The sequence below is a fragment of the Antedon mediterranea genome, chromosome 1 (genome assembly GCF_964355755.1).
Source record: "Antedon mediterranea chromosome 1, ecAntMedi1.1, whole genome shotgun sequence".
Lineage (NCBI taxonomy): Eukaryota > Metazoa > Echinodermata > Crinoidea > Comatulida > Antedonidae > Antedon > Antedon mediterranea.
Genome location: NC_092670.1, coordinates 24,477,098 through 24,499,536, shown reverse-complemented (window position 1 = coordinate 24,499,536; position 22,439 = coordinate 24,477,098). Strand labels below are relative to the sequence as shown.

The following is a 22,439-nucleotide window of genomic DNA, read 5'->3' as shown; positions in this document are numbered from 1 at the left end:
CACGTCCGTATAAATTGTGCGTCTCTTTTGAATAACCTACTGTGTAATATTGAAGCTGTTTATAATTGTTTACCATGAATCATTAAAATATAAACATACGCCTATTTAAAATGAACTTAGAATAGTTATTAAATACATAAAAACAAGCTAGTGATCAATACTTTATTTTCTTGTAAAAAAATATGAATATATCGCGTATTATAAGATAAAAGCGTTGATAGTATTCCAGATATCAACTTGAAAAATATAGCACAAAAAAAAAACAATTTTAAGCATTCATTGATCTAAACCAAAATTGTCCACTTTTTATGTACAAAAAAACAAAGTCATATCGGATAGACCATCATCAAATGTTCACGTATCTCTGAAATATTGTGTCGAACGAAAAGATTATTTCAATTTCAAAGTTGGCCTGTCAAACTAGGCGTTAGAAAAATAAATTAAACTAATATATAAAATTATATTGGACAAATAAATGATATGCACATTTAATAATACAATTTTGTTTTTGCATGCACATGATATTATTATATAATGAATTTTTCAATTGTGTAGCCAAGTCACACCTGTGATACATTGGGTTAACTTTCACAATTCTTATTTGGTTTTTTTTTCTTTTTTTCCATAATAGTGTAAGGTTATAGTAGGTCACCCCATGAATAAAGGTGCAATAGTATGATATATAACATTGTTTTATCAAAGTGCCGTTAAAATGAATAATTATAAAATATTATTATAATATATAAAAGTAAAGCCACATTAAATCGTATTTAATTAGGATAATATATGGATGCACCTTCCATTTGGTCGAGTGCCACTGTTGTAAAAGTGTAATCTCCAAATAAATTATTATTATTAATATTATGGGCAACACTAGCCCTATATCAGTGGAAGTGCTTTTACAAAATTGAGAATATGAATATTTTACATCCATTTCAAAAGCTTCATTATTATTGCGATCTTTTAGACATTATGTGAGTTAAAAAACAGAAAATTAAAAAAACATTTAAATATAAATCCACTAGTCTTTTATAAGTGAAAGAACAAAATTGAGAATATGAAGCAAACAAGCACTGCCTGAGTGAACTGGAATAAAGAAATAAAAACAAAGGATCAAGGCACAAGCTGAAAACAATGAAGATAGCTTGGTAGATATAAACAATTAGGAATGTATCTAAAAAAAAACAACTCAAATGGTGGTTAATATTGAACCTTAAACTTAGGTAGTCGATGGAATAATTTTACCGATCTGGGAGTATGTTAATGTTAAGATCAAACAGTTTTGTGGCTTTAAGTAGTAATTCCAAGTTTTTTTTTTTCTTTTGACAACCTAATATGTTCGTGTCATTGATATAAGATATTACACGAATGCGACATGTCTTTTGAATGCAATACATTGAACGTTCTTTGCGGTTTCTGCAAGTATCAGTATTATTCATTTAGGCCTATATCATTCAGATTAGATATAATATTCAGAACCGGCGCAACGTTTTTGAAATTTAGTGGTAATTTAAGGTTGTGTATATTTGGAAGTCCAAACCCACGTCAGCTCGACTATGATTGGGACTAATGGTTAGAGCATTTTTAGGAATTCGGAGTTCTGTGCTGTTTCTGCGATTATCCCTTTATATCACATTAGATCAAAAAAAACCCCCAATGATATGTTATTGATATAAGGGTTTATCTCTGTCACGGAAATTAGGCATTAATAACGTCAAGGACATTACAATTTTGTCGCAATATTTGCCAACCCCAAAAACAAATATCACTCAAATCATGCTTGAAAAGGCACAACTTTATACACCCTTTATACTATAAAGTACTACTAATACTATAAAAAATGTACTACAATGATAGTTTTCAGTAATTACTTCTTATATGCATCATGCACACTAATTAATCAGTTTTGTCTTCTACATATAAATTTTGATAATGAAATTGTTTGCAACATCAATATAAACACTTCCAAAAGTGGCATACAGGGTCGGAACCCCATACCATTAGCTACCCATGATCATCATGTAGGCGTAGTGCCGTTAAAATGAATTATTATAAAATATTATTATTAAGTAAAGGTATAAATGTGTAATTTTATGAAAGCATTTTGTGTCTCACAGTGTAGATATATCGCTTAATTATGGATTATTTAACCCTTTTAACCCTGGTGTGTTTATTTCTTTCTAATTAAAAGTCTAACCTGAATTTTAAATCAATGAATAAAGAGTAACAGTGACCGTACCATGCATATAGGCTCAATAGAATTATAAATTTCAAAGAGTTTTGTTAAATTCGTTTATAATATATCAAAGTATAGCCACATTAAATCTTTAAAACAAGTTAAATCTAAACTTTAAATTCTATCTTCAAACAATTTCCTGTATGATCAAATCATCTTTTATGTATATAATTTTCAGAAATGAATACTGTACCTTGTAATAATAATATAATAATATTTATTTGGAGCAACACATATTTAACAGTGGCACACATACAACATTTAAGCATATCAAAATATGTTTATACCTCCATGATTTAAGCAACACAATTACTTTAAAAAAAAAATATACAAAAACAATAGAAAATAAAAACTGAAACTACCTGTACAACTTGTCATATTTAATTAATAGGATAATATACTATATCAGTGGAAGTGCTTTTACAAAATTGAGAATATGAATATTTTACATCCATTTCAAAAGCTTCATTATTATTGCGATCTTTTAGACATTATGTGAGTTAAAACAACAGAAATTTAAAAAAACATTAAATATAAATCCACTAGCCCTTTATAAGTGAAAGGACAAAATTGAGAATGTGAAGCAAACAAGCACTGCCTGAGTGGACTGGAATAAAGAAATAAAAACAAAGGATCAAGGCACAAGCTGAAAACAATGAAGATAGCTTGGTAGATATAAACAATTAGGATTGTATCTAAAAAAAAAGCAACTCAAATGGTGGTTAATATTGAACCTTAAACTTAGGTAGTCGATGGAATAATTTTACTGATCTGGGAGTATGTTAATGTTAAGATCAAACAGTTTTGTGGCTTTAAGTAGTAATTCCAAGTGTTTTTTTGTCTTTGCGAGTTTTGTCGCTCCATTTGACAACCTAATATGTTCGTGTCATTGATATAAGATATTAAACGATTGCGACATGATTTTTGAAAGCAACAGGACTACATTAAAAGTCCTGTGCGATTTCTGCAAGTAGGTTGAATTAACATTTCGGTTACAGAAAAACTTTAATGTTTTTTATAGCTGATCTCTGTGTCATTCTCATACGGAGAGTGTTTTGGTTTTTACCACTCACTACAAATATTACAGTGTATGAGATAAATGACATTTTTGGTTAGACAATTAATTGGTTATGATTTTCTATGAAGCAACAAGCAAAGCCAATTTAAGCACGTATTGGAAAAGTGTTGGCATTAAAATATAGGCTAATATAATAATTTGTTTTACACGTGCATGATTAATTATACTGTACTTTTTAATTCGAGTCTTTGTTATTAATTTCATTAAACCAATCACTTTATAATATAGGCCCACTAAATTTTGTAATAATAATTCGTTTAGGCCTTAAAACATTCTCAACTAAATTTGGGACAAATAAGTCACCTCTGTTATTGAAGTTCGCTTTTTGATAGCTCGGTTATGTCAGGTAGGCCTACTAATAGCTTAATGCGATATCTAGAAGCAAAACGAAGACAGCCGACCTGATACCGCTGAGATACGATTAGCCAGTTTTATAAAGATGTTGTCCGAGAGAGAGAATCAACATACGAGTTCATCATAATAAATTTGTTCGACCGACATAAAAGTCATTCGAGATTTTTGACTCCGAAAGCTAAGACAAATGTGACGATTTTTTTTTAAACAGATGCAAAGCACACAACGAGACACATTTAAAAGCTGAACCTATAAAAACACGGTGCTCTATATTCTTAGCTTAATTGACTATTTAAAATACATGGAAAGTACTTAGTAAAGTATACAAAAAAACACTTCGAAGTTTGCATGGCGAAATTATTAATTATGTTGAATGATGAAGTACGGGCTTGTATTTAATAGGTAACATACATACAATATTGCCTTTAGTGACTGTATCTTAGTCATACAGAAGAACTTTTAACTTCGATAGGGAATAGGCAATAACTTGTATTGTCATTATTCGAGTGATTTATATTAATATATACACTAGGCCTACAGTATATAATTACGAAATTATTTTGGTGCTAGATTGCCTGGTTTTCATCTAAGGGACAACAGACAATAAGTTTTGATGCCTAAATAGGAGATGCAAATTAAAAGTTTTAAAAGTATTTTAATTTTCTAACGGATTAGGTCTATAAGAAACGTATGGTATATGGTTGCCATTTAAAAGAGCTTTCATTTACAATCACCAGCATAACTTTTAATGTATGATACTTTGATGAAAATTCATGTCGCAATCGTGTAATATCAATGACACGAATATAGGTATTTACGATCAAATTAAAATAGTTTAAAGCGTGTAGACTAGATGGGATTCAAACAACTTCTAAAGTGTATTGTTCGTTACATTTTTCATAACTGTAATTCTATCCTATAGCACTCAACCCGAACAATTATTTACTTCTTGATTTTTAGCAATATATCCTAATATTACGTAATATATGATACGAATTCAATTAGATAAACAATCTCAGTATAACCAGACTATGTTCAGAAGGTTCAAAAGTACGGAAAGTAAAAAGGGATGTGTTCGTTAATATAGATAAATACTGCCAGTGTTAATATAAAACGTATTTATAGAATCGGACACAGCATCATAAAATCGAGAGACGACAAAACTTTTTTCAGGAATATAGACCAGGCAATGCACTCTTACTTTTAGCTAACATTATTTTTTAGAGGATTAAAAATCCGGAATGTCTGAATAAAAGTATAGGTATTTAGGTAAAATTAAGATTATCGAAGAAACGGTACATTAGACTACTTTACATCTTGTCTATAGTTTTCACTTTTATTTGCACCCCTAAACAAATAATATTGCTAAATTTAGTTTTCCTTGGCATTTAATGTATGAACTAAAAATTATTGTAAATGAAAAGTTTTTTAAACGGAAACAAATCCAATACGTTTTTGGGATGGATTCCTATAGTTTTACCTAGTTTTACTCTAGAGGGCATGTCCAGTCCTATCTATTTATTGCTTGAAACTATAATCAGCGGTTTTTTAAAACTTTAAACTTATCTGTGATATTATCAAGAGTTAATAGTGAAATTGCTAGCAATCTAAGCTATGTCCATATTCCTAAAAAATGCTCTAACCAAACCCATGGTCGGGCTGAGGTGGTATTAGACTAAAGTATCTGAACATTATATTAGTAATTTGAACGTTATTATTATTATTATTTTCCGTCCAAATGGGGTAGCTAATTACATTATAGTGACTCCGACCCTGCCAATTCGGAAGTAGACTTTTGTTTTATATTCAGATGAATATAAGGAATAATTGATAATTATAGAAACATTTTAATACAAATCAGGTAGGCCCCTATTTACAATCACATTAATTTAAAAAAAGTTCAAGCGTTAGTTAAAATGTTTTATAGACTCATATTTCATAGTTTATATTTAACTTTGGTTATACTGTATATGATTTTTAGCAATAAATCCTAATATCACGTAAAAACAAGATATGAAAGTCACAGTCCAATTCAGTGGCAACAGGCATTTGATATCGTCGTCCAAAACTCCGTTTAAAAGATGTTAGTAAACGTGATCGGCTTTCTTTTAATATTCCCACTGGTTCTTGGGAAATGTAAACATTATACAGTAACGGATACATGATTCCACCCTGTCGCACTCCGTTTCTTACATAGAACCATCGGGAGATAGATCTTCCCCATTTAATACAAAACTGTTGCTGTGAGTACCAACACGATAACAATTTTACAATTGCGGTTGGCATCTTTCTGTTTAACAATTTTTAAAAAAGAGTCCAGTTATTTAATCTGTCATATGCCTTAGAGGCATCAAGAAAGCAAGCATATACAGGGCTATTTTGCCGACTATAAAATGCAACAACTTGTTTTAAGACTAATATACATGTATCTGTGGAGTGACCCGATTTAAACGCAAACTGATGGTCAGATGACTTAAGACTATCTCCGGACAATTTAATTAATACAAATTCTAGTACCTTAGATACCACACCCGCTAAAGCTATAGGCCTAATTGCTTTTACTCGTAATATCACCTGATTTAGATTTTAAAATCGGAACAATTTATCACTAGATAAATCTTTAATAATGCCCGCTACCTGTTGGACATTTACCTCACAACCACAATCATCATTACAATTAACAAGTATACTGTGAACATAATCCTTATTACTATCATTATGAACACAATTAAACAGCTCCTCAAAATGAGCTGCCCAGTGGTTACTTATAATTATCATATTCACCATTAACATTATCCAAAGATTCTGTAAGTATTTCTTAAATTTCCAAGAAAGAAGAAGTAAGAACAGGAGTACATGATTTAGACTTATAAACCTTTTCCACAAATCAGCATAATCATTTTTTAATAAAAACTTAACCATAGAATCAGCCCTATGCTGTTCTTCTTCTGATTTACACTAGCGTAAACTCATTTTATATTGAGATCTTGTCATTTAAAATGCATCGCCTCAAATAATGAACCATATTTAGGCTTTCCATTATTAACCCATAGAAGGAATGATTCTCTAGCCACATTATGGCATTCTGCGACATTTTCATTCCACCCTGGAATGTGGGTCCCATTTTTTATTTTCTTATTTTTAAAACACATTTTGGAGGCACTAGATAGAGCACAAACAATATCATTATACAAATCATCCATACCTTTCCTGATTTACTAACGTGCTGTACTTGCATCCTATAGCACTCATAAACCCTCGCGTGACTATACTTTTGCTAATTTTAGTTCTCCTTGGCATTTAAAAATTAAAGAACGAAAAATGTCATGAATCTCGAATTACTTTTATGTCGGTCCGAAAAAAAACCCTTTATACATAATTTTCATTACAAAAGGGAACGTTAATAAGACATCGGTCCAAAAACCCATTATGATTGCGTCCAAATGATGCGGGTGCGCTTCGGTTGGCTCCCTTCGTTTAAAGTTATCGATAACATTGCAAAGTGAAAAAGCAAAGTGAGCGCACATAGGTGACTTAATTGTGTTTTGTTTAAATGAAAGTAATAAGGAAGACTTGCATAAAAAAAGATGTTTAATATTAACCATGCATTGTGCAAAACAAATTATTATTAGCCTATATTTCTGCCCCGTCATGAAATAACCTCTCAACTGCATACTGCATAATTTTCAGATAATCAACCAAACGTGTTTTTGTTATCATCCGGAATGAACAATAATTGCAAGTAATTGAAAATCCGAATGCACCACAAGGTGTATCATTCCCTAAATTGCCCAAAAAGCTTTTTTAAAATGTGTCAATTGAGACGTTCTTTCACGACAGGGCAGACCATGAAAACCACTTGGAATTACTACTTAAAACCACGAAATATTTTGACTTAACATTAGGAACATATTCCCAGATCGGTAAAATTATTCCATCGACTACCTAAATTTAATGTTTCAATATTAACCACCATTTGAGTTGATTTTTAATTCAATTTCTAAATTGTTTATATATACCAAGCTATCTTTATTGTTTTCTAATCTCACTCTTTTCACCAGCATTATGCCTCTTTTGTTTTATTTCTTTTATTCCAGTCCACTCAGGCAGCGCTTGATTTCTACACACTGATGAAGGGCTAGTTTTGCCCGAAAGCTCTGCTAATTTTGTATAGTTGTTTAAATTGTATCGTTTAGATTTAGCTTTTTGTTTATATTATTTTGTATCTTTATTAAGATCAAGCCACTGATACCCACAGCCACACTGATACCCACAACATTGTCTTTTTTTCAGTAATTTGGATTTATATTGAAAATTATCCATTTTTTTCAACCCACAAAGGTTGTCTCTCTCTCTCTAATTCTGTTAATATTATATATAAATGAACTTACAAAAGATTTCAAAGAGAAAGAGATTAATATTTTTTATTGATAAAAAGACTCATTCTTGGCCGACGATATAATTCTCATTGGAAATAGTGAAAATGATCTACAATCATTATTGAAAGCATCAATTTACAACAAAATTTAAAATGTTATAATTTTGAAAAATAATATGCAGGCCTGATTGTAACCAACCACCAACGCATTAACAATCAAAGGAAATAGCCAATCGGTAACAAATTCATAGACGAAGCCAACATGTATAGCATGCACACAGAAATTACAAAAACACAAGCCATATAGATGAAGGAAAAGGATCGAACAGAATTATTTTATTAAATTTTCATGCAGTCAAACAACGCAAAAAAGCAACCTGGGGATTTCCTTTCTTGAGTGCTAAGCACTATCGAATTGGTTATCTATACTGCATTTCAATCATAAAACTTAGTAAAACAATAAAAATACATAAGATATAATAAATTGTGTGAACAATCATTTAAATATACAGATAACATGGTTCGTGTGTACAGACAATTAAAGATGAAGTACGATAAAATTAGGAATATCTTGCCATACATGGGGACAATTTTTAGACAAGGAATAATTAAAAGAATTGGTTCTTTAATATTATTAATTATTCTTTAACAATTGTGTTCTGTTTATGTAGTTATCTGTATGAAAAAAAGCGCCATCTATAGCGGACGTATAAGTAGCGATAATTTTGACCAATCAAATTGGGATTCTTTCAAACTCATTGTTTCCTAAAAAAATCCCAAGCTCTGAACTTACCACTCATCGTATTACTATAAGGATATTCATTTCTGAAAAATAGGCCAAGTTTACATGAAAGATGATTTGATCATAATAGGGGAAGTGTTTTGATGATAGAATCTAAAGTTTATATAAACTTTTTTTTAAAGATTTAATGTGGCGTACAGTTAATTATGTTATGAATTTTTTTGTATCTCTTTATCAGAGGCACAGTCTCAATGAGGGAGATGTGCAACAAGAGTAAATAAACATAATTATATTTTAAAAAAAATATACATAAAAACCATTTAAAAAAATATTTAAAAAGTATAATTTGTCATGACAAACCACTGACAAATTTGATATCTTCAAATATAAAACAAAACGTAAAAAAACAAAGCATTATTAAAAGTAAACTGAGAAAGATTAAAAACTAGAAATGTTACTGTTACTCTATATTCATGCACTACGCATATTTTAGTTTACATTTCTATGGCTTTAGGTTGAATCAGGGATCAACCCGAGTTTTCGGCATGTATTTGAATATAGGACTATTCCATTATTATTTATAGGGGTGTTAGTCAATATGTTGGGCTGGGTGTGCCAGGCTTGTTGAGGCTTCTATTGTTCGTGTCATTGTGCCAATTGTTTTGTATTTCACTGTGTTTGATAAAAACAAACAAAAAACTACTGCTGTAGTTAGCCTATAGCTTTTATTATGTGTCTGTAAATTATATCGTATTTTACACTATATACAGTAGCCTATAAGCCCTAACATGTTTTTTTACTCAACAGTTAAATCAAGTAGCCTCTACAAATAACAAGAAAAGATCAAGAAAAAGATTTAATTTATATAAAATATCCAATTTATGTTTTAATTTATATAAATACATCCATGTTTGGTTTTTTTCTCAACAGTTGCAAATAGCCTCTACAAACAACAAGAAAATAATCGTTAGATCGAAAGATACATTCTTCAAACTTTATTCAAATATAAGGCACAAGACTTTAACATTATTTAATAAGGCACAAGGAACATATACTATTTTAACTTACTTAATCTGTTTAATTTATATTATGCCATATCTTTCTCGCCACATAAATTCGTCAAGGTATTCCGGTAACCATTCCCGTTTACACCTATTCTTTTTAACTTTAATTTTTCACGATTCCAGTAGGATTCTATGTTTTGAGTGTGGACTCCTGTTATTGGATCAACAACATTCTTACTGTGGTTTACTGTTAAGTGTCCATCTACCACATCCAGGTCCTGTACTCTGGAATAAACCTTCCATTTATTTGATGGTCATTTTAATATAAGGCATGAAATAAGATTATTGGCATGTATTTATTTTGTTTGTATGGTATTTATATTTTTGTAATATTTTGTTTGGTTGGAATTCACTGAATCTTTTACAGTAATTTATTAATAACGGTACCTGTGATTTTACATTACCATTGACCATTGAAATCGACAGTAATTTTAATGTAGTTTTACAGTTATTTATCAACATTATTCTACATTAATGGTAGACCACTTCCTTTGAAATCGACAGTAATTTTACGTAGTTTTATGGTACCCGTGATTTTACGTTATTGTTGACAAACAGACTTTCAGATTAACAGTAATTATACTGTAGTAATTTATTAGAAACGGTACCTGTGATTTTACGTTATAGTTGACATCCGACTTTCAAGTTAACAGTAATTTGTAGTTTTACAGTAATTTATTTTCAACAATACCTGTGATTCTACATTACGGTAGACAACCGACTTTATGACCAACAGTAATTTACTGTAGTTTTACAGTAATTTATTTTCAACAGTACCTGTAATTCTACATTACGGTAAATTACTGGCGTCCAGATTGCCAGTAATTTACAGTTTTTTTATAAGAATTTTTTTAACAGTGTAGGCCCTATATATCCTGTACTGGGGAAGGGTTAGTGTGTGTTGCATGAGAGAAAGTTCTGCAATTTTATTTCTGACTATTTTAGTTTTTGTGTCAGGATCAGCTGGAGAGAGAACCATGAAAACCACTTGGAATTACTACTTAAAACCACGAAATATTTTGACTTAACATTAGGAACATATTCCCAGATCGGTAAAATTATTCCATCGACTACCTAAATTTAATGTTTCAATATTAACCACCATTTGAGTTGATTTTTAATTCAATTTCTAAATTGTTTATATATACCAAGCTATCTTTATTGTTTTCTAATCTCACTCTTTTCACCAGCATTATGCCTCTTTTGTTTTATTTCTTTTATTCCAGTCCACTCAGGCAGCGCTTGATTTCTACACACTGATGAAGGGCTAGTTTTGCCCGAAAGCTCTGCTAATTTTGTCTAGTTGTTTAAATTGTATCGTTTAGATTTAGCTTTTTATTTATATTATTTTGTATCTTTATTAAGATCAAGCCACTGATACCCACAGCCACACTGATAACCACAACATTGTCTTTTTTTCAGTAATTTGGATTTATATTGAAAATTATCCATTTTTTTAAACCCACAAAGGCTGTCTCTCTCTTTCTAATTCTGTTAATATTATATATAAATGAACTTACAAAAGATTTCAAAGAGAAAGAGATTAATATTTTTTATTGATAAAAAGACTCATTCTTGGCCGACGATATAATTCTCATTGTTAAGTGTCCATCTACCACATCCAGGTCCTGTACTCTGGAATAAACCTTCCATTTATGTGATGGTCATTTTAATATAAGGCATGAAATAAGATTATTGGCATGTATTTATTTTGTTTGTATGGTACTTATATTTTTGTAATATTTTATTTGGTTGGAATTCACTGAATCTTTTACAGTAATTTATTAATAACGGTACCTGTGATTTTACATTACCATTGACCATTGAAATCGACAGTAATTTTAATGTAGTTTTACAGTTATTTATCAACATTATTCTACATTAATGGTAGACCACTTCCTTTGAAATCGACAGTAATTTTACGTAGTTTTATGGTACCCGTGATTTTACGTTATTGTTGACAAACAGACTTTCAGATTAACAGTAATTATACTGTAGTAATTTATTAGAAACGGTACCTGTGATTTTACGTTATAGTTGACATCCGACTTTCAAGTTAACAGTAATTTGTAGTTTTACAGTAATTTATTTTCAACAGTACCTGTGATTCTACATTACGGTAGACAACCGACTTTATGACCAACAGTAATTTACTGTAGTTTTATAGTAATTTATTTTCAACAGTACCTGTAATTCTACATTACGGTAAATTACTGGCGTTCAGATTGCCAGTAATTTACAGTTTTTTTATAAGAATTTTTTTAACAGTGTAGGCCCTATATATCCTGTACTGGGGTCCGGGGAAGGGTTAGTGTGTGTTGCATGAGAGAAAGTTCTGCAATTTTATTTCTGACTATTTTAGTTTTTGTGTCAGGATCAGCTGGAGAGAGAACCTCACGAACATTGCTAACTCATTGAGTTGAACCAAACATGACACTACTAAATAACACTTAAAACTGGGTCGATGAAATAAAACATATATACCTTAAATTAAATATGTTACACAATGTATGTTTTGCTTAATCTTATGCCTTTAAGTGTACTGAATTTGTTAAAGTCATAAACTGTTGAGAAAAAAACAAACATGGATGTATTTATATAAATTGTTTTTCTGGCTGTTTTACTTTATCGTTTTGATTTAGCTTTTCGCTTTTTTTTTTGTATCTCTATTGAGATCCAGCCACTGATACCCACATCATTGTCGTTGTTTCATTAATTTTCCTTTGGATTTATATAAATTAAAACATAAATTAAATAAGTTGTATATGTTTTCTCCTTATTGTGAATAACGTTTGAATGTATTTTTTCTTGTTATTTGTAAGAGGCTATATAACTTGATTCGGCTGTTGAGAAAAAAAAACATATAATAATATTACATGAAATGTAAAATAAAACATGATATGATTTAACTGTTGACGGTAAAAAACATGTTAGGGCCTATAGGCTATATAAATATAGTGTAAAATACGATATAATTTACAGACACATAGGCTAACTATAGCAGCAGTTTTTTGTTTGTTTTTATCAAACACAGTGAAATACAAAACAATTGGCACAATGACACGAACAATAGAAGCCTCATCAAGCCTGGCACACCCAACCCAACATATTGACTAACACCCCTATAAATAATAATGGAATAGTCCTATATTCAATACATGCCGAAAACTCAGGTTGATCCTAAATCAGTTTCAGTAATGGAAAAGTGGACAATTTCAGTTTGTTTTAAAATGAATAAAGTACAGTATTGTAATTTTTTATTTTATTTCATACTCGTCCAACAGCGAGTAACCCGCCAATTACAGGATGGATAAACTATTTAATAATTTCACAAGACAAACATATACACAAGATGCTCTACATAAACAAAGACTTATTATTAAGTCTTTGGGAGTGGAGTTGTAAATTGTCATGAGAAAAAAACCCTGACATATGACAGGACTTGAACCCAGGACCCATTAGATTGGTAGCCAAGCATCATAACCACCAAGCCACAGCTCCAATTGCATTGGACGTTGACGACGTCACATGAAATATAACGTTGATCAGCAGCCAATCAAATTCGTTCGCGCTTTTTCCAAAGATTAGATGCGAATGACGGTTAAATGAACATAAAACCGTATATTGTTCATTTCTTTTATCAATTTGTTAAATCATGAACATGATAAGCGACTCTGAGCTAATGCTTCAATACTCAAGCGAAGACGATGCATATTTCTACGATAATAACATTATGAATATCACATTTTCTGATGATGGCACGACAGAACACCCTGTTCCAACTGCTGAGCGTATGCTATACTATTCTTCAAGTGAAGACGATGAAGAAGGCCTAGGCCTAGGCCTAGTCCTAGGAGTAGATGATACAGAAGGGTCGCCTACTGGGATTTCGACTACCGAAGTTCTTCCGACTACCGAAGTTCTTCCAGCAGCAAAGAGAAAAGCATGGGAGGTTTCTTCAACATATTTCGATACTTCTGATGATGACATAGGCCTACAGACAGAGTCAGCAGCAGCAGGTGAGTAACAATACAATAGGCCTAGCGGCTAGCCTACAACAATGAATTGAATGTTCATACCTAGGTAGGCCTAGAGGCCTAGTTATTTACTACTACTAGGCCTAGTACTAGGCCTGGGCCTAGTAAATATTACTTATTACTAAGCCTAGCTAGAGATAGGCTCTAGCCTAGGCCTATTCATATGGGAATTTTAGTATGTAGTACTGTACTGTGTTTGGGATAGAAAAAACTTAATAGGGGTAATCAACCATTTGCCAGGTAGGCCTACACTCAAAATGTGTGCCGGCCCCCTTAATAGGCCTATATCCACTTGTTTGTGGGAAAGGGTGTCCCAAAGAAGAGATCAAACATACACATTTTCAATAATGTTTTACGATGTGTGGCATATAATTAATTATTTAAAATAACGATAGTGAGGCATTTGATGAATAGGCGTCACGCTTGCCATATGATTGTTTGTTGCCTACATTCCTTGTTGTTTTATCATGCTAATTACTTCCTCATTTACATACACCCTGTCCTATTGGTATATAAGTACTCTAAGCCTAGGCGTTGTTTTCTGTTCTGGTGGAAGATGAGAATAGTTTCTAAAAACATGTCAATTTTTAGGCAGTTTGCCTATTCATATGCTTCACTATCGTTATTTTAACTCAAAATTTTGGTGGAATCATTCTTGATTTAATATCTAATTAATTATGTATGATAATAATTTAATCAAATTGCAAATTTTCTGATTACGATACAGAATCTGTTTGTCAAGTACAACAACACACAGCACTGCTTATCCAACTGAGCGTATGCTTTACTATTCTTCAAGTGAAGATGATGAAGTAGGCCTAATTGTACGTGGGAACGGTTCAATTCAATCAATCAATAATGGATGTTCTGCTGTTGATGATACAGAAGGGTCACCTACTGGGATTTCGACTACCGAAGTTCCTCCAGCAGCAAAGAGAAAAGCATGGGAGGTTTCTACAACAGATGTCGATACTTCTGATGATGACATACCGACAGAGTCAGCAGGTCAGTAACTTTAACAATACAATGACATGTTATGTAGTTATTTACTAGGTTAGAGTAGAGGCCGCCTCTAGGCCTATCCCTATGTTTTTATGGGCCCGATCTGGGAGGTAGCAATGTCGTATTCGATTGGGACATTTATCGTTGAGTATAGTTTTTTTTTTGTTGATTTACCTTTCCGTACTTATAACACAATTGTGTGCGTTGAGATTGTTCTTAACAAAGAAGTTTGCATTGTTAACGTTTTCTATTTCACTGGACCACCTCTAGTTACGTTCAGTATAACCCCTATTAAGGCTTCAGGAACAAAATAATGTCCCCTTGGCAAGGGTTTTTTACTGGAAAAAAAAGAAATTATTTTGATATGTAAAATAAATAATTGATCTGGAATCATAAAATAAAAAATTGAAATTAGCAGTCCCTTTTAAACAATAAATGTATCTAATTATTTCTATGATAATAGTTTAAATTGCACATTTTCTGATTACAACATAGACTCTGTTTGTCTAGTAACAACTACCAAAGTCCCTCCAGCAGCAGAGAGAAAAGCATGGGAGGTTTCTACAACAGATGTCGATACTTCCGATGTCGATACTTCCGATGATGACATATCAGCAGGTCAGTAGCAATAACATTAACCATGATCTTTTGCTAACCTTTCTTAGTAGGGCTCCTACCAACTTTATACAAAACTTCATCTAGGCTTGGGTAGGGAATTACCTTTTAAGCAGCCAGCCTAATAATACTACTACTACTACTACTACTACTACTACTACTACTACTAGCCAGTAGATATTAGTATCCTCTATAGAGGCTAGTTTATTTATTTAGATTTACTTCCCTACTACACCTTTAAATCATTAGCATACTTAATAATTACAAAGGTGCATTCTTCAGAAATAACAAAATACAACAAAAACCTCATTATTAATAACGATGAGAATAATGGTGAAAAAAAAAGGATAAATGGTAATAACCTCCCATAAAGCCTATAGCTCCTGGATCAAAATATTATCTTCCACTATCCAAAATTTGAAAATGTCTGCTATCAATCACCAGTTACCCCAAATGAAGAATTACTGTACATGTATGTTGCATAGGCTGCTATAAATATTAAACTACTATATTTTTATTTAGCCTGCAAGAGAAATACAGGAGGCCTAGAGACTGTAGAAACTAATTACCTTAATTCATCTGGATCAAGTGATGATGAGATTAAAATCTCTAATCACACAAGTAAGCGTAGTGGTAAGTTTGATATGTCATTAATTTTTAAAACTACTTTTATTAAATAGTGCTTGATGTTGATGGTTGTGCTGTACCTAAAAGATATGGAAATTGCTGGTTGTTTCCATTTGTGTCTGATTCTATGGTCAGGTTCTAATGTTATGTCTGTATGGTATGTAAATAGGTAGGACTGTCCAATGAACAAGGCACCTGCACAACCTCAGGGATGTCACCACGCTGGTCGGCGCTGGTCGGCCCCGACCAGCACTCAACATTTCCGACCAGGATTTACAGGCTGCCGACCACCACTATTATTTATTAATCATTACGATATTTATATTAGGCCTATGCCTAACTAAAATTCGTACTAAAACATTTTACCTAGCACATCGTTAATAACAGACAAGCTAGCCTCATATAGATAAGACAAAAGACTACAGCAAATGTTTCCGTGGTTACGTACGTTACTTTATTTGTAACACAATACCAGGCCTACCCTGCCCTGGTATTCATTGTTACAGCTTGTGAGTCATGGCGAACAACGTGCTCTACACAGCACAGTGTACAAGTTTAAAGTTCACATAGCGACCATTCAAGCGTTTTATTTTGCACAGATTAAAAATACAAACAAGTACGCAGTAATTAAAAATGTACAACTACATAGACCCAAACAAAATCATTTTTAATTGCTGAATGTTTTGTCACCCTGCTTTAATTATATTATGTTACTAGTTTTACATTTTTGTACTCTACGAACTATTAAAAAAAATAAAAAAACATGCGCATGGTTCAGTGAGACCGGGCAAGTTCGTTCGTTTATGATCGCCGAGCATGGTACAATTACACGTCCCTGGGATAACTTCAGGTTGCTGAACTTCAGTTAACCCATAAACACGTGTCTCTGTTCTTGCCGGCCATGCACTACACATACATGCTAGCCGCACAGTTGTGAAACAAAAAATTCGCGAATACGCTAAAAAACTCTCGCGCAAAAGAACACGAACATTATATTGAGCAACAAGTAGTAAGGTCTAGGCTAATAATTTATCTACATTATTTGATTAGGGATTAGGCCTAAATAAAGAAGGGTCCGTTTTTGTGGAATTCAGATTTAGGGTTTTGGGGGCATCTATCTAAGCCTTGGCTAGGCCTAGTGGTCGTAGTGTCTACAAGGCTAGTCCTAAGCCTGACGCGATCTATTGCTATTCATTTCGTGAGCGTTTTTTTGTTTTCTCGAATAATAACGGCGACTCCCCGGTGGTACAAGGTTAGGCCTAGACCTGACGCAATTTGTTGTTATTTATTTTCATAATTCTTTATGTTTCGCTGAAATAACGACAAACCCCGGGGGGGGGGGGGGATGCCCGGGGTTACCCCCCCTCCCCCCCCGAAAATTTGCCGACCGGCACTCCAAAAAGCTGGTGACATCCATGCAACCTGTAATTGAACACTCGAAAATTGAAATTGAATTATCTGAACCGAAAAAAAAATTGTTTGTCAAAGAATTAAAAGTATCTATATATTAATGCGAATTAGTCACCTAGTTTTACGTAACCTCCAAAACTTCTGAAACCGTATTGACTGATCACATTTTCCGCAATTGGTACCATATAATTGTTATTTTGTTTGTTTGTTTTTTTTGCCAATGGATAATGTAAGTTTATTCTTTCTGTAGAAAAAAGGAAAAGGAATCACCTACAGCCAATACACAACTTGTATTTGACCTGCTGTTGTGCATTAATGTGCATTGGTATGCTAAATTTTAGAGAAATAAAACAGACAAGGGAAGCATTTCAAGCAATGACCGAATATGAACAACGCTGTTGGATCCTTAAATATTTCAATGAACATCTCAGCACATCCGGAGGTGCCACCAAAATCTGTCTACTAGTTGGTGCTAACAAAGTTTGTGCAAAAGCATGGATGTTAGTAAATGGTATTGGCCGGTCAACTTTTTACAAAATAAGGAAGCAAGCTATTGGTAATTAATTGTTTAGTTTTACAGTACATTTTACATTATTTAATTTTACATGCTGTTAATATTACTTTTAATGTATGTGTTTTAATGTTGCTGAAACGGAAAGATTACTGTGACTGTGTGAAGATTACTTTCCATTATACTTATAGTCGTATTATACAGGGACATAGGCAGGATCTGACGAGGAGTGGAGAATAACTTTTTTTTAAATGAATAGAATGCATTTGATTATTGTTTAATTATTTTTACACAATAAAATTAATATGCTTAACACTATGTTAGAAAGATAATGCAAAATGATCATAAGTCATTAATCAATGGATTAAACCAAACAATAATAAAATAGTACAGTATTTGAAATTCCTAATATTTGAAATTTACATTTTATTTCTTTTCAGAAGGATGCTGTTATCTTTTACCACCCAACTTCACCAGAAAGATGGTATATAGCAATTCAACTCAACAGTGTCGGGCTTGGTTTATTAAATTTTGTAATGAATACGGTGATCAAATGCCAACTAATGGACAAATCCATCTACCATCAACGCTTACCAAACATGATGTGTACATGCATATGAAAGATGAGTTTGAGCTAAGAAATGAAGATGTGTGTGCATTAGCGACATTCTACAAGTTTTGGTGTGTTGAATTCAAGCATATTGTAATACCTGAGGTATGTTTACGTTTTTACACTTATTATGGTTTGTACCAATGGACAAAATCCATGTCATCTTCATTGACTGAAGTATTTTTTAACTTATTTTTATAAATTCACTTCAATGTTATGCAGAAAGTCCTGTAGGTTCAATTTTCATTCATAATAAAATACTGGAAAAACATACTGTACAATCCAGATGCATTTATGATGGGCCTCACAACTCCTTCCCTACATTCACTATATTGAATGCAAAATTTGTTTAATTTTATATTTTTACGTGCTGTATTTTTTCAATTTTTTTTAATAGGAAAATCGTTTTGCAAAATGCAGCAAATGCACCAGAATAAAATTTGAGCTGCACAAGACAAATCAAAAGCAAAAACGGCAAATACTAATGATGAAGAGAGAGAAGCATTTACGAAAACAAAAGTAAGTATGCCTACCTATTTTGTGTACAAAACCAGTAGTTTAAACCTTTCAACAAGAAATTCTGTTGAACTTGTATACCCGGTATTACCATAGATAGGAAAAATAATTATTGCTTCCACTGTATACCTCCTCTATAGTATTATTAGTGTTTTTAAAAATAATTCTAACTTAATAAAATTAAGAGTGATTGAAATAAAACAGAAAATAACGGGGAAAAATGGTAGAAAATGAAAATAATTATTGTGTATGAACAATGAATGAATAAAAGTGGTTGTAAACAAAAAAAGAGAAAAGATAAACAAAATCATTATTATACAAAAAACCTCTACATTTAATCAATAATTTTAATAGATTAGAAGTAAAGCATTGTCTCATCTTGTCATCGGCTAATAGATAACATATAACTAAACAAAACAAAAATTTATTATTAAATGCAAAATAAAACTATAAACATATGATTTTAATTTTTCAGTATTGAACGTCGAAAGTACTATAAACATATGCAGAAAGCAAGACAGAATCCCAACAAGTATTTGTCAATAATTATCGATGGAATGGACCAAAGCAAGACTGATTTACCATCTTTTGCTTGCGAATCAAAAGAAACGTCGAAGATGTGGAAACTAGCCACACATGTAACTGGTGTTCTGGTACATGGGCGACATGGGCACTGCTTCATTGACCTAAAGCAGTTTCCACATGACTCAAACCTAACCTGCAACATTATGCTGACGGTGCTGTCAGAGATACAACCTCTACCACCAGTCTTATATCTGCAGTTGGACAATAGCGGAAAGGATAATAAAAACAGATTTGTTTTTGCCCTATGTGCTCTTCTTGTAGAGTTAAAGATTTTTCGAAAGGTAAATGACTATACATTTATAAATGATATATAAATAATAAAACAGTATACACAGTGCACTTTAAAGAACCCAGTTCATCATTCATTTACCCTGTTCTCGTTCACCACAAAATATCCCCTGTGTTGGGTGATTTCCACCAGCCTAATAGGACAGTAATTAATTTACTATTGGTAATTATCTATTAAGACATAAAATATTCAATAACATTCTAGTCTAACTAGATGAGGAAAAAATGGAAATATACTAAAAATGTATTTTTTTTATTTTGCTTTGAAAAGTTTTAATTTTAAATCATTACTTCTTTTACTCTTTCAGATAAAGATTGGGTTTTTAATGGTGGGTCACACTCACGAGGATATTGACCAATTATTTTCATGTGTGGCCAAATACCTGAACAAATATAGAGCATCTACACTTGATCATCTTCGAAGTGCTGTTGAAAACTCGTACAAAAAGTTGCCGATTACATCAAGTATCATTTCCTATCTGCATGACATTAAGAACTGGTTAGTACCATACATGCAAGACATACGTTACCACAGCAAACCACACCAGTTTAAGTTTGTTTTGGCTCAAACCGGAAAATGCATCATGTCCTATAAGAACTGGTCAACGGATTGTACTTGGTGTGAATGTGCAAGAGAAATGGACACACTTCCATATTTGCTCAAGGAAAGCCCTGCTGATATACCAGTGTTGTGTACTCCTGATTTTAGTAATGCAGATATACCAAAGTTAAAAAAAAGTCTGGCGTCTGTTGCAAATTTTTTGCGAATAGAAGAACGTGACTGGTGGGAGGAATTTTTAAATAATATAGAAGAGATCACAGAAGGTATGTACTGTACTACATTGCATGTGTGATGTTTCACCATTTTACACATATATTTTTTGGTTAGCAAGAGAATTTTGATTTTAGTATAGATTCAGCAGCTATAACAAAATTCAACTATTTACTCCACACAACTATGTTGGGTCACATTCACCAATGCATGCTTCCACTGATCATTTTATGTGAGAACCTAAAATTATCAAATAACATGAACGATATCTAGTGGAGTACACTAGAGAAACATGCCTCCTGATTAATTCATAAGATAAAATCAATCAATCAGCATCTGATTAGCATGGTGCGCAATGTATTGGCCCAGCTTTTATGCAACAAACACCTCAGCATAAATATATCATGATATTTTGTATGAATGTATATTATTTACTTTTTAAAACTAATACGTACTCTTTTTTTTTAGGAAATGAACAGGGATTTTTGCTCCATGACATCATTTTTAATGACAACAATGCAAGCCCTATGAGGGAGGAATCTGATGGAAACGAGACAGACATTAGTGACTCGGATAATGAAAATGAAATAAGACCGGTATGATAAAGATATTATAGATTTTCAAAATTACATCTTTGAAACATGTAATGCAACATAGTTTAAAGCAGTGCTTATATTTGGGATATATGATCTCATAATTGCATCAAGCAAATGCATCAACGAAAATTCTATATTTTTAGGGTTGTAAGAAAAATGATTATGACTTTTCTATGCTTTCTCCCACACTACTAGGTACACATTGGTAAATTTTCGAAGCGTAAGCCACCACAGCAACTCGATGTTGGTGCTATGGTAGCAACAGCTTTAAGGAGATATCCCACAGAATGGCCTCAGATAGGCAAAATATTCAGCATAAATAACAATGAGGTAGAAGTAGTGTGGTACACTGGAACGTATACTTCCCGGTTTGTTCTGTGTGAAAAAGATGGACAAGAATGGCGAGAAATAATATCGAAGGAGGAGGTGATAAGTATATTTAATTTAACACCAACTAGTAGATTGCCTACCAATGTTATTGTTAAATTAAAAGAATTAAGAGATGACTTTTTAAATGAAAGTTAATGCAGGGAGTTTTACAACTCACTGGTTGTCACAATAGGGTGCACATTAATGGAATTTTACATGTATAATGAATCTAAAAAAAATTATTTAATTTTCAACCAATTTCATAATTGTATATAACAGTAGCTCAACCATATACTGTAGTCAAGTTTATGACCATGTAGTTTATATAACAATAGCTCAACCATATACTGTAGTCATAAAGTTTATGACCATCTAGTTTGTATAACAGTAGCTCAACAATATACTGTAGTCATAAAGTTTATGACCATGTAGTTTGTATAACAGTAGCTCAACAATATACTGTAGTCATAAAGTTTATGACCATGTAGTTTATATAACAATAGCTCAACCATATACTGTAGTCATAAAGTTTATGACCATGTAGTTTATATAACAATAGCTCAACCATATACTGTAGTCATAATGTTTATGACCATGTAGTTTGTATAACAATAGCTCAACCATATACTGTAGTCATAAAGTTTATGAC

General features: G+C 32.1%; 1 protein-coding gene across 1 annotated transcript; it reads left to right on the top strand.

Annotated features, from left to right (window-relative positions):
* Positions 1–19,908: 19,908 nt before the first annotated feature.
* LOC140050500 (uncharacterized) lies at positions 19,909–22,345 on the top strand. The gene is made up of 4 exons (XM_072095725.1): positions 19,909–20,046; positions 20,362–20,878; positions 21,294–21,421; positions 21,617–22,345. The coding sequence occupies exons 1-4, from the start codon at positions 19,909–19,911 to the stop codon at positions 21,944–21,946; spliced, it is 1,113 nt and encodes a 370-aa protein (XP_071951826.1). The 3' UTR covers positions 21,947–22,345.
* The last annotated feature ends 94 nt before the right edge of the window (positions 22,346–22,439 follow it).